At 42.2% G+C, this 13,393-nt stretch overlaps 1 protein-coding gene across 4 annotated transcripts in view; it reads right to left on the reverse strand.

Annotated features, from left to right (window-relative positions):
• The window catches only part of TMEM14A (transmembrane protein 14A), a 29,933-nt gene that overhangs the window by 2,442 nt on the left and 14,098 nt on the right, over positions 1-13,393 (reverse strand). The window contains exons 1-3 of one of the 4 annotated variants that reach the window (XM_088162294.1): positions 6,398-6,609; positions 4,757-4,842; positions 2,941-3,042 (exon numbers count right to left, since the gene is read on the reverse strand). In XM_088162294.1, the coding sequence (XP_088018420.1) occupies positions 2,941-3,042; positions 4,757-4,832 (178 nt within the window). In that variant the 5' untranslated portion in view covers positions 4,833-4,842; positions 6,398-6,609. Of the gene's footprint in view, positions 1-2,940; positions 3,043-4,756; positions 4,843-5,392; positions 5,703-6,059; positions 6,182-6,397; positions 6,610-13,393 lie in introns of those variants that run through there. The other 3 variants (XM_014869519.2, XM_088162296.1, XM_088162295.1) reach the window with 3 other exon arrangements.

The raw sequence follows: 13,393 nt of genomic DNA on the forward strand, positions 1-13,393 counted from the left end.
CTTTCTTTGATGAACCTTAAAAACTATATTGGAAGGTTTGCCGCCTGTTTTTGTTACAGAATATGGCTATTAATGTCTTTTTCACGACTGTAATTCTTTTGGAGCATTTTGCTATGAGAGAACCATCCTTGCCTGTGACAAGAGGTGGGCAGCCCAAGAGGGCAATAAATGCAGCACAAGCAGCAGAGAACAGCGATCATGAAAGAAACTGCATCTTCTTCCTGGAGTAGTCTTATCTAAAAATGGAGGCAGCAAGGAACTCCTCAGGCATAGGGATTTCACCTTGAACTATGGCTGCAGAGTGCTACATAAATGAGAAGACTGAGAAGAATACATAAAACTGCAAAGATAACTACGTTCATTAAAGAACTGTCACTTGAAATACTGCCTAGAAGTGGGCAGAGAGGCAGGACTTCTCATGAGCAGCTGTGTTTTGTCACTCTCACAGCCAAAGTAATGGCAGTAACACAAATCCCTTTCTATGGAGCAGTTAAACCATCTGCCTAATTCTCTTCAAATTCTACTGTCTAGTCCTCGGGTCAGCCCAGTGTTCATAGGCGTAAAATTTTCATTTTAAACTCACTTCAGCATTATAAAACATGCCCTAACAGTCACAAGTATCTTAGAGAACTCTACTAACTATATCCACTCGTTAAAGATACCTTGCCAAAAAAAAATATGCTCCATTATCCATTGCTCTTATTTTCTAGTCACTTAACCTTGATCCTCTCAGGAATGTCTCAAGACTGAACTATTCCACAGCATGTGTTTTGCCAGAGTCCTGAGTATATTTACAGTTTATTACAAGCTACAAAGCATATTCACTCTGTAATGTTATTTTCTTTTTTTTTTTATTTTTTCCATTTGCTAGTATCTGGCTTTTCATAAGTTCCAGAGAGTTTTTAACATATTTAACTTTTACACCAGATTTTATAAAGTGCTATACATTCACTGTTTCACCTTAAGCCAGTTGAAGAAATTCAATCAATCAAGACAAATTCAACCCGGTGAATCATATTCAGATCAGAATCAGCTTGTATTGTGAATGCTATTAACTCTTGCATCCTGAGATTTGAATTTCTACATCTACTTTGAACACATCAAAATGCATTAAAGTATCCAAGAAATCACAGAGCTTATTTCAGGTGAAGTAAGAAAATGCCTAAAATAATAGTTTATAAAACAACTAAGAAAATTTGCCAGGGGTACCCATAGGCTACATACTCTTTGTATGTTGGACAAGTTACAACCTTACTATCAAGGTCTTGTACTAAAACATTACCTAAATTACTGTAGGAGAGTCTTGCATAGATGAAAAATACTGTCAGTAATTACTGTTTGGATGGATGGATTGTTTTTAGATTTCCTAACCTTTTAAAGGCTTGGGTGCTTGCTTCATTTTCCATTGTAATTTACTGTAGTGATTTCTAAGTTGAGTGGTCACTTTCTTTCATGCACTTAATTTCCATCTTTCATTTGTGCTCTAGCTGCTTTTCACATTTTGGCATGTTAGGCAGAAGTGAAAAATTCTATTTTTCCACAAAAGCAATGCACATTTATAATAAAAAGCAATTAAGACATTTCTTTGTAATCATTCTAAACTAAGACTGCTATAAAAAGTCTTTGCTCCTTTTACTTTATGTAAGAAGAACTTTCTAAGGCGGCTGTAGTGAACTTGTTCTCATCTCATTGCTGTAACTTCTGCTAAATAAGCAATATACATTTCTCCAGTTGAGAAAGTCCTCACATGCCTAGAACTACATGAAATGCAAAACGCTGACTATTTTAGATATCAGACATTCAAAAGCACATTAATAGAAAATTTTGTATTAGTCCCCACAAAATCTGGGAATTGGGAAACAGGCAACATATATTAAGTTTTAATGAGTCTTCTTTTCCATTAATTCTGTATCTAACTTAGTGGCTTATTTGACCCACAGAAGTATATTACCATACGCTACTTAAAAGCATCTCACCCTAATGATTATAAATTTACATATATTTAAGGCTATGTCTTCATTCCAAAAATAGTTTTGGGGTATTTTTTAAACAGCGGGATAACTTAATCTGAGCAAGGTCATGGTGGCAAAACTGGAAATCCAAGTTAAGGCCATCTAGCAGCAGATCAGGTTCACAATTATCACCTTTATGAAAGAACTTGCTGGGAACATTTTGCTGTCAATGCTACAACAATTTTTTAAATTGAAATGTTTATAACTGTCGTTGGTGCAAAGCACAAAGCCAGAAGGAACAATATACCACAAATTCTAAGCTGAGAAAAAACAATTGTGTACTCACGCAATCTGGATTAAATGTATTTGAAGTGCATTTCTGCATGTGAAACTACAGTCTAATCCACCTTTGTTAAAACCATGAGTGAGACAAGCTGCAAACAGCTCTTATTACAAATCACTTGTGCAAGTTTTATGTTCCCCTTAGGGATTGTAGTCTTTTGCCTCCACAGGGTTTCACGGCAAACTAGCTACCGTGACAATTATTGCACAGTTTGTATGCTGTCTTTCTTAGCAGCAAAGGAAAAACCCTAAGTCAACCTGTTCCATTCACTGGGAACTGAGGATACCTTCCTTACATTATGCAACATTGGATCCCACACCTACTTTACTGCTCAAATTGAAAAAATTCTAATCTGTAATGCTAATACTTTTATTGTAGTACTATCTCCTGTTTCTCAGCTGGATTTCACAATATGTGCAATGTTAGGCAATCATCTCATGAAAGGAAGTGCTGGCTTTGTGTCAGCGACCTGCCTTACCTTGTAATTGGCTCTTGAATTCTGCAAGCTAAGCTGAAGTGTTGAACTCTGTTTAAAACCCAACATTTAAACCAAAGCAATACCCAAAATTTACTAAGAAGAAAAGTTTACATGCAGTTCAGGATGCTGCTTTTTTGTTCGTTTGTTTGCTGTAGGGAAACACTTACACAATGATATCTTCACATTTCTCGAATCACATGTTATACAGTAAGCTCCATAACCAGCCATGGAGCCAAAGGTGAGTCCAGCAGCTAAAGAGATTACACTACCTGCAAGAAATCATTCAAGTGTTACTTCTCAATACAATGTCTTTAAGCTTAATCTTTATATGCCAGTTGTCTCTCTACACAGTATTATCCAAATATATTAAAAACAGAACTGATTTTGCCCCATTCCAGCTTACCTCACTCAGTGTGAATAGAGAGGTAATATTCCTGTAACTGGGTCATTCTCATGTGTGGCATTGTCAACTAATCAAAGAAGCAAAGTCAACTAATTTAGAGGGCGATGATCAGGGTCCAGTAATACTTGCAATTTGGGAAAAATATAACCCTAAACTTGGCTATTTTCTCTATCATACTTAAGAAGGATTTTTGTAATTTCTCCAAACTGTCTGTTGATTTTAACTGTATCTTACAGCACTTGGGAGTCTCCAAAAATGGTAGAAATGTCTCAATATATATAAAGAGTAAATTGGAAAACATGTGTGGTCATAATGTCAGGCCTTTCAGTATGACATCAGTCCTGGACAAATAAATGCTATCACCAACATCACATTTAAAGAAAAAAGAATGGAAAAAACAAATAAATGGCAGTGAGGATGAAAACAGGGCTTCTAAAAGTAGCTTGACATCTTCCTGCAGTGCTATTGAAAAACTGGTTCATGAATTCCAGATATATCCCTAATATATTTAGATTTCTGAGCAGACATTTGGTACCATATGATAAAAGTGTAGAATCTGCGCAGCAGACATTTGAATTAATTAAGTTGATCTCCGGATGTTTATAAATAAAGAATCCAGACCCCCCCCCACGTCATCTAGCTCCCAATCCTTTTATTTTGAGAATTTTTAATCACAACTTTGCAAGAAAATGTAAATCATAACCAATAAAAAATAATCCAGATTTGCCACGAGGATTGACCAAGTATTAAAGAATTAAGAGAACAGGTGAATGGGATAGCCAGTGAGTGCAGCTGGCTGCAAACATTAAACCATAGCGTTTTCAGAAATTCAGATTTGAAGCCTTGTCTCTGAGAGCACAGCATGTGCACACTCGGAAGGGAGACGGTGACCCTAACCCACGAGAATGGTGACAGACCATCCTCTCAATGGATCAGGGATGGAAAGCGACGCGCCGCTGGGGCTCAGCAGAGAGCGGACGGGAACGCGCCCGCAGCTCCCGCCGCCCGTCGCCGATACCGCTGCGACCTCTGCCGGGTGCTAAGCTCGGGCACGGCGCTGCCATCCGTGGGACCGCAAAAATCCCTAGAACACCGGAACTTGGTGGTACACTGCCACCCAAAACCTGACTCGTTATCTTACTGTGAAAAGGCACAATTCTAACAGTACCAGAGAATTAACCACCAACTCAAGCACACAAGTAGGAGGGTTTTTTCCCACCGTGCATCTGGAAATGTCAGTCAACCCGAGATTTCTCTGTAGAAAATAAGCTTTAATCAAGCTTTTAATCAAGCTTTAATTTCCAATGTGCTCAACATAGGAATGATTAAAAGAAGATCAGAAAGCCCAAAATGCATTTAAGGTTAAAGACAACAGGATAAACCCCACTCTTTGCTCTGAAAACAAACTCACTTAAATGCTTAAGCTGGCTCAAGAACATCTCATGAGACTCAGTGTATTTACAGCAGCACATGATGGATGCAAAACGCAGCTGTGTTAATTACAGCAAAATTTTCATGTCTCATACTGCATAGAAGAAATCAAATGCTTGATTTCCAAATCCTTCTGTCGCAGTACTAACCTTTACGATTGTACGCTACAAGACCTCCAACCACCAGCAATGAAGCGTATGCAAAACCAATCCAGTCAACAGCCATGGTCCCAACTCTGGAAAAAAACCAAAACTGTATTGCAACTGAAGGCAAATAAATTCCTTCCTTCTGGTAAAAAAGAAATAATGACTTAAAGGGTTCTAAATAACACTCCACTCTCCTAAGTCGTGTTTGACTACTGTGTCAAAACATTCAGAAGATGAAGGTGTGCCTGTTGGTACTGTACCATCCTTTCACTAACTGTTGCCCTTCCTTACACCCCAGTATCTGAAAACACCATATTTCCATTAGGGGATTTTTGGGATATATGTGTCATACATTTTTCCCAGTCACAAATACATATATGCAGGCAAAAAGCTTGACACCATCCAAAGCCTGTTTTGTTGCACTTGGGCCATATGGCTATGCTGAGTACACACTGTGGATACATACAGTCTTCTGAATGCTCAGCTCAGTGCTTTCATCTCCTTTCAACCACACTGCACCTGGAGCATTCCAAGCGGCATGTAACAAACCCTGCACCAGGCAAAAGTACGAAAAGTATTTCAGAGTCTACTCAAAGTTTCCAGACAGAAACTTAGGCTGTTTTGGGAAGCTATACGTACAGGTATTTTATCCTGTATCTACGCCCTTTTTATTTCACCGTTACATCTTGATGTCTGAAGTCAGGCTTCTGTTCCGCAGAAAGCATTTAAGGTTCTGCTGTGTTGCTGGTCCCTACTTCCCTGGCAGCGCTGTGTAAATGCACGAATGGCAGCGCTGTGCAGCACCACGGCCTCTCTCCCATCAGGCGGTGGGACACACCTTTTCCCTCCTCCTCCCAAATTAAGCGTACATTTAATTAAGCACATCCTTTTTTTATACCTCAGCGTGTGTGTGCCTGACCATAGTGTTAAAGGGTTGTAGCAAAGAGTGCTCACTCAGCATTTCAGATTAAGCCTTTAGTATTAAAAGCAAGCAACTCGCAGCGAGCCCACTCCCCCCCAAGTCGTAACCCCTCAAGACAAAAGGCAGGTTCAGGGGGTCATGGCACCCCAGAGAACGAGGTTTGCAGGGGCGGGGGCCAGGGATGCAGGGGACGGGATCGCCAGGCCTTTAATGTGCCTGCCCTTCGTGGCCGCTTCCTGCCCGAGGCCGCAGTCCGTATCTCGCTTCGCAGCGCCGCGGCGCAGCCCCCGGGCCCAGGCAGGCCCCGCGCCCCGCCCAGCCGCCTGCTCGCCCCCCGCCACCCCCGCCGCAGCTCAGCCCCGCCGTAGCTCAGCCCCGCCGTACCTCGTCCCGCCGCGCCGCCCTGCCCCTGCCCCGGCCCCGGCCCCGCCTCCCGCGCCGGCCGGGCTCCGTGGGGCGCAGGTCGGGCCGCGCTGCCGCGCCCCGGCTCAGCCCCTCGGCGGCGGAAGGAGGGTGCCTGTCGCTGTCATGGCGGCGTCTCGGCTCGGCCCGGCCCGGCCCGGCCCGGCCCGGCTGCAGCGCCGCTGGCGGAGCCGAAACGCGGGGGACAAGTGGGTGACAATGAGCCGGCAGTGCCCTTGCGGCCAGGAGGGGAGTGGGACACGGGGGTGCATCGGGTAGAGCGTGGCCAACGGGAGGTGATTTCCCCCCCCTCCACCCACCAAATTCGGCCGTAGTGGAGTCCTGTGTCCAGTGCTGGGCTCCGCGGCTCCGCAGCTCCGCAGTAAGAGAGACATGGAACTACTGGAGAGAGTCCAGCGGAGGCCATAAAGATGACTAGGGATCTGGAGGGTCTCTTATAAGGAGAGACTGCAGGACTTGGGTCTGTTCTGTCCTGAGAAGAATGAGAGAGGATCTCATTCATTCTTAACAAATCAAAGCTGGGTGTTGAGAGGGTGGTGCCAGACTTTCTGGTAGTGCTCAGCAACAGGACGAGGAGCAATGGCCATAAACTAAACCAGACGAAGTTTCAGCTCAGTTGGACACAGCATGGTGCTAATAATGGACTAGATGGTCTGCATGGGTCCCTTCCACTCCCAGGAGTTCAGGGATTCTGTGAGTCGTGGCTGTGCTAGTGCAGGTGCAGGGCAGTACACTCTGCTGGGGCCCCTCTGTGACTGTGCCCCACTCAAGGATGGGCATCTCCTACTTGAGATCTCTTATCCAGCCCTTCAGGCTCTGGAAAGGTCCGTGGATATTTTACTATTTTAAGGCCAACCCCCCTTGCCATGTTTGGGATGGAAGAACTCAGGAATGAAGGAGTCCCATCTGCAGATCCACTTTCCCCCAAAGCATTCCCATCCCATGGAAACCTGGGCAGGGGCAGGGTGAGGGTCTGCTGCCTGCAGCCTCCACAGTGGGCACTCACTGCTGTGCCAGGCACCCTTCTACCCCCTGCCCCTCTCATAAGCAGGTTCCTCTCTCCTTGCTTGTGTTTTCTGAAAGTCAGGGCTGCTCCATGAAGTCAGGTGAGCAGGCACGTCGGCTGAATGCTCGGATGTGTTTGTTAGGGAAAACATCAGGCACAAGCCCCAACACTCTGATGCTAAACACGTAGCTAATTTATGAAACTGCTTGATGTGGTTATTTTAACACCCTGATTTCTTGTCTGCTAGCCCTGTTTGCTGGACCTATTCCACCACAAGCTATTTTTGTCCATATTTTGTCCTGCTCCCTAATGTTTCTTTAGCTTTTTCTCACGTGAGTGATTCTTCACCAGTACAGGACGTGTCCTTCAGGGGGATACAGGGGTGCCTGTGTGCGACATTCCCCACACTTCCCTTGTTCTCACAAACAGACTGAGCATAAATATGGCCACAACAGGGAGAGACTCACAATGCCACGTGATAGGACTTGGATACCTGCCTTCTTCAGGGGTCATTTGAAAATCTCTGCCAAAATCTTGTGTTTCCTTTAGATTTCTTTGCTTAAAGGTGTGGGAGTTTTCCGCTCCAGAGCTAACTGGAAAGCAAATCAACATTCTCATTAGGGTTAACGTATCTAATTTCCACTCCTAACATTCCATTTGTTTTTTTCTGGTAGTGTTTAACTGCTGCAGCACAAACCCACTCCATGTGAGCTGTCCAAGTCTGTTTGCCCAGTGGAAAACAGAACTGCTCTCCTTATCTCACCACAGTGTCTGTGGGAAGGAAGACTGAAGGTACAGCAACTTTGGAAAACAAACATAGGACACTTGAGGGCAGGATGGCTCCGAAATGCAAACAAAAAGTGGATTCATAAGCTGAAATACAGAAATCTGGGATTTCTTGATGAAGTATTATGAGACTTGCGGCTCTTGAAAAGCACAGTAAAATAAACAGGGAATTAAATGGAGCAGAGCCATGCAACTCAAAAATTTGAGGGGATTCCAAAGTGCAACAAATACAGTATATTTTGGTACCTCTAGGATAATGACCAGTTGTGGTTACTGATTCAATGACACTCATCACTTAAGCAGGCTGGGTAACCCTGAAGTCTGGGTAAAATTTGAATTCACATAATTACATGCTGCTTGTTATGTGCCCTTCGATTTTCAATTACAAGAAGTATTTGGTACTGTTTTCCGTAAGGTTTTACTTAACTGTTGTCTGATGTGCAATCGTTGCTGTATTTTACAGCACAGATGAGAAGTTTTGAACAGAAGGAGAATTAGTTAAGTTAGTTTTTGGTAGCATGACAAATCAAGCACCTCAGTCCTTACAATGAGCTATAACAATATATAAATATAAATATATACAGTAAGCTAAGCTGTATAACCAGTGTTACTGTTGCTGTGTGTTTTCTAGTATAGTTTTCACTTGCTTATTACTGCCAATCTGAGCTGAAATTCCCGATGGGTGTCTGTTTCCAGCTGTTTTATTTTAGTTTGTTTTGGTTATTTCGTTTTGTATTATGATTTGTTTGCTTTGGTTTTGGAAAGTTCTATTTACAACAATCGAGCCAACTTCAAGGATAAATTGAGGCAGAAATACACAGTTTTGTCCATTATAAACATAACCATTTCACTCAGCAGCCTGTAGCATCTCTTTGCTTTGGGAAAACAAACTTCCAAATCTGGCAAGCAAATTGCAAGTTTCGGGGATATATTTTTCCATCTTCAGGAAAATGTGACCTGAATAGAAAACGAGTTAAAAGTGTTGAGTGGAAGCTCCTTAAAATTGTACAGCCCTGTCCCTAGAAAGCTTCACCTCTATTAATTATGTGTGACCTTGTGTTAGCTCCACAGCTACATTCTCACCTAAATGTAGGCATTCTTCCCTGAGAAAGTCTGAGCTTGTACCTTGCTTTGCTTATGTCGTGTCTAAAACAAGAAACCTCTAAGGAGCTTGTATAACACAACCCATCTCCCTCCCCTGGAACATTTTTGCTGAAGCTACCTGTTGTTAGAGAAGGTGTTGGTAGGATGGAGCACATAAAAGACCCCTTTCTGCAGTAAGCTGTTTGTGCTTTTTGTTGGTCTTCCTGTACTAACACTAAGAGCTACTCAAAGTCGTAAGCTTCAAGTAAGATTTAATGCTAATTGCTATCCTAGAAAATAATGTGATACCAGAAGGGATCTGTGGAATGGAAGAGTGCCTCTGAAATCCCACAGACAGAAGAAAAGGTGCTGAGATGGGGAGAAGACAGCAGCTAAGCACCCTGAGACAGGTGTAGCTCTGGAATATTTTTGTGCAAAGGTTGTTCTCCTCATTGGCTGGAATTATGGAAAAGGAAGAGGAGACAAAATACTGTTTTGGAATTGCAGGTTCGGAGGCTTCAGGTTTAATAATCTGTAGTTAATGAAGGAAGAAGTCAGTTGTTATGTTCCAGTACAAAAAAGATAAAGATAAATTTTGTAAGCTTTTATATACACACACGTATATAGGTAAGCAGTGAGAGAGGCAGTGGTGTCAAAGTAACACAAGGTTGTTTTGAAAAGCTGAGGAGGTTGATGTACAACCTGACTTTGTGGGTTATTACACTGTAGTTCTGAGGTGTCACTTCCTTGAAAATTTAATATGAAAGCTTAGATCTGGAATCATCAATTAAATAGTAAAAGGCAGAGATACTGCTTTTAATAACTATGAAGTAAATTGACAAGGCAGCCACACAAATTTAAGGCCTTTTCTATGAACTAAGCATATATGAACCTGGACTAAAGCCTACAAAGTTAAGAGATGGGTTCTTGGGCAGTGATTTCATAGGAGCTGGTGCTCAAATTTAACATGTCACTGCTACCAAAAGGGCCTCTTCATTTCCAGTTTTGTGTTCCAGTCTGTTATTTTGTAAAGTAATTGATGAGCTTTGCTCCATCTCTCCTAGTCCTCAATGACTGAGTCAAAACAGTAGCCTGGCAGAAACACAACCAGGCAGAAAAATGTATCACTTTTTGCTGATTTTATTCAATCAGTCATTTGTTGAAATTATTAAAGTCAGGAGTGTTTACAAAGCATGAGAACATGAAAAGATGGGTGGGAGGCTGGGGAGAGTGTGTGTAGGCATCAGCGAAAAAAACTGAGATAACCTAAAACTGTGCATTTTCTTTGACTTGTCAGGAAACTTTGCCTGCAAGAAACCATTAGGTATGGCACCAACTGAAATTCTTGGGAAATTTGGGGAAATGCAATTCATAATTATGGTTGGTCAGTGGTATCTCAGGAATCTTCCCAGATACTGAGTCCAGCAAACACTGAAATAAGGTACATGCCCATAGAAATGGTACATGCCCTGTGGGCCTTGTGAGCTAATAATATCCACAATATTAGTGTGAGCAATTAGATTCTAGCTATGTGTAAAGGTGGAGAGGTCAATAGAAACCAAGTGCAAGAATGGGGTTGTGATGTACAGTGATTTGAAAGAGCATGTGTTAGGTTGTTTCTGCTTACCAGGCATAATCAAAGGGCTGTAGGTGGTGTTAAGAGTGAATGATTAAATTGCCTTGGGTTCTGCTCAGTGTAGTGTTTTGGTTTTCAGATGATAGATTTCATCTGAAGAAAAGAAGCTTTTTCTCTTCAGTATCTCAGAAATCCGTGGTCTAACTAAATCCAGATTAGGACCACTATTAATGCATTGCTTCTGGTATATCCCAGATTTTCCATCTATATAATAAGCATGTGGATTTTAAAGTAGTTAGAGTGAAACTCTAAGGGATTTCAAAGTTATTTGAAGTGGCTTATTAGTCATTGTTTGGTGTTTTCAGCTGATTGAGAATAACTGATGCGGATGAAAGTTTCTTGGGTCAAAGGAGGGTTTTTTGTGTGTGTATATTTTCAGACACTTTCCCTCATATTTGTCATCCTATGATAGACAGCAGATCTCTGATACCTCTCACCACTATGTGCTTGTGCAGAAGGGTTTATTTTCACCTGCACATACTGAGAGACAAGTTTTTCAGAAAACTCCTCGCTGAAGGACAGAGGCACAGGATCCCTTGCCCTTTCCAGATTTACCAAATACACCAAGAATTACCTAAAACATGTATGTGCCTCAAAGCTTCCTGGTCTGAAAAACAGTTTGAAGCTAGGGAAGCTTTAGAATGAAAGTTCATATATACATGCCCTGTCCTTACTCTTTCCTAGCCATCAGTTCATGCCCACTGTTCTAACTCTTTCTCTCCTGCCCATGGCCATCGACCAAGACAGGAGCATGAGCTGGCTGAACCTGGTTTAGGTCCAGTATGGGCAGGCTTGTGGAAAGAAGTATCCACATCATAGGCATCCTTCAGATCATTCTCACATTTAAAAAGAAGGGAAAGTAAGATGCAATATCCCTCCCAGAAGGAGGGGGTCTCTGAGATCCTAGCGTTTATGGGGTACACAGAGATTGGTTCAGGCTGTGATTTTGCAATAACTTATTTCAGTTGCTGAATTCCCCATTCTCAGTCACTTCCTTGAACCACGCCTGGCACTCCTTGGGCTCTGCTGAGTCATGATGACAAATCATCAGAAAATTTAGCTCACTGCTGGCATTTTTGTTCTGAAACTGCAGTCTTAGATCTGATCCTTAGAGATGATCCTTGAGTATGTATTGAAGAAAGGAGTGAAAGGTAGAGGGGCAGGCCCATTCAAACCCACATTCTGTACTCTCAGGATCAAATACAAGGAAGTGAAGCTACTCACAGCATGAGCCTCAGTTTGGAGAGAGCAGATGTAATCAGAATTTATAAGATCAAGGCAGTGGGTAGAGTGAATAAAGATTGATGTTTTCCAAATCCTGCAGAACTAGAGGCAGTCATTAAAACCAGTGAGAAATTGGTTTGGAAAAGATAAAAGGGAATGTATTTTTTTTTTACTTAGCAGGTATAGTGAACTTGTGGAATTTACTGCTGGTGGAGGTTTTGGAAGCAAATGGGTCAGCATACTGGAAAGAAGATTAAAAGTTGAACAGACTGCATATTCATAGAGAGGTGCAAAAAAAATTTAGTAGGGATATGCTCCCTAGCATCCCTAATACGATGATTGTGGGTGCTGGAGGAGAATAAAGGAAATGTATATGCCCGGCTTGTTTTTTTTTTAAATAGTATCTGTTGTTTTTAAAGAAGGGATACTGGGGATAGCTGGATGTTGGTCTAACCCACCAGGACATCCTTTATGTTCTTTTCAGGGCTTTGATTTTGTGTCCACAGGTATGTGAGAATAAATGCAATCTTGGTAGGAGTTTGTATTTTAGTTTTTGAAGATGATACCTCAGGGTTCTCTCCCTTCAGTGAGACTGAACCATAGGTCACTAATACTGCTTTGTACCCTATAAAGGAAACATACACTTTTAGGACAGTCCACATACTATCAGTGCTTAGATAGGGATTCTTAGACTGAACTATAGCCCTCCTGATGTTGCACTTTCCCCTGAGATCTTTCTGCTTTGCCTGCATAGAACTTGATGAATACTCATGTCTCAGGAAAGGTTTTGTAAGCTGTGATAGAATTTCCCCCAGGATATCAGTGTATATTTTGGAAATATTATTTGAGAGTCATCTGCTGGAACACATCTAGTGCAGCTGAAGGAGAGAGAATGCCAGATTAGACAGATTACTGGGCATGAATCCCAGCCCTTATTTGTATGAGTACTCCTTCTGCCTTTAGACAATCAAATTAACATCAGGAGTATCGCTTACACAAGTACTACTGAGAAAAAGTAGTGAACAGGCTTGAGCCTTCAAAACAACGTTCTTGTTCCAGCACTTTTCTGTCGAGATTCTGACCTTTTCTTCATCAGAGCTCATTAGAGTTGGTACATCCACTAAGGAGGACCACCCACTACTAAGCAACCTCTGGTTATGATTACCAACCCATCTTCTACATCTATCAGAAGTAACATTTTTAACAGTTCAGATGTTGTTTTCTTTCCGTTTGCTAAGCTCTTCCCACACTTAGAGATACACAAGTACTGTATTTCATGCTTGGTTGATTATGAAGCCAGATCTTTTGTCTCCTCTGAGGGTTTTTTGGTGCTCCTCCAGTGCAGATGAGCCAGGAACCTTCCACAAACGTGCTAGAGGAGCCCCCAGTGGGTGGTGAGACTGGTATCTCATGGTTGTCATCAGGCAGCGTGGGTTAGGATATGTCTTGCCAAGCCTGCCTGGAGAAGCACAGCTCAGCGAGACCTTAGGGATCTTGCCTAATAACAGCAGTAATCTAATTTGAAAAAAAGAGAAAAAAGCTGTCTCCATTTTTTTTGTG

The sequence above is a fragment of the Sturnus vulgaris genome, chromosome 3 (genome assembly GCF_052056855.1).
Source record: "Sturnus vulgaris isolate bStuVul1 chromosome 3, bStuVul1.hap1, whole genome shotgun sequence".
In the NCBI taxonomy this organism is placed as follows: Eukaryota; Metazoa; Chordata; class Aves; order Passeriformes; family Sturnidae; genus Sturnus; species Sturnus vulgaris.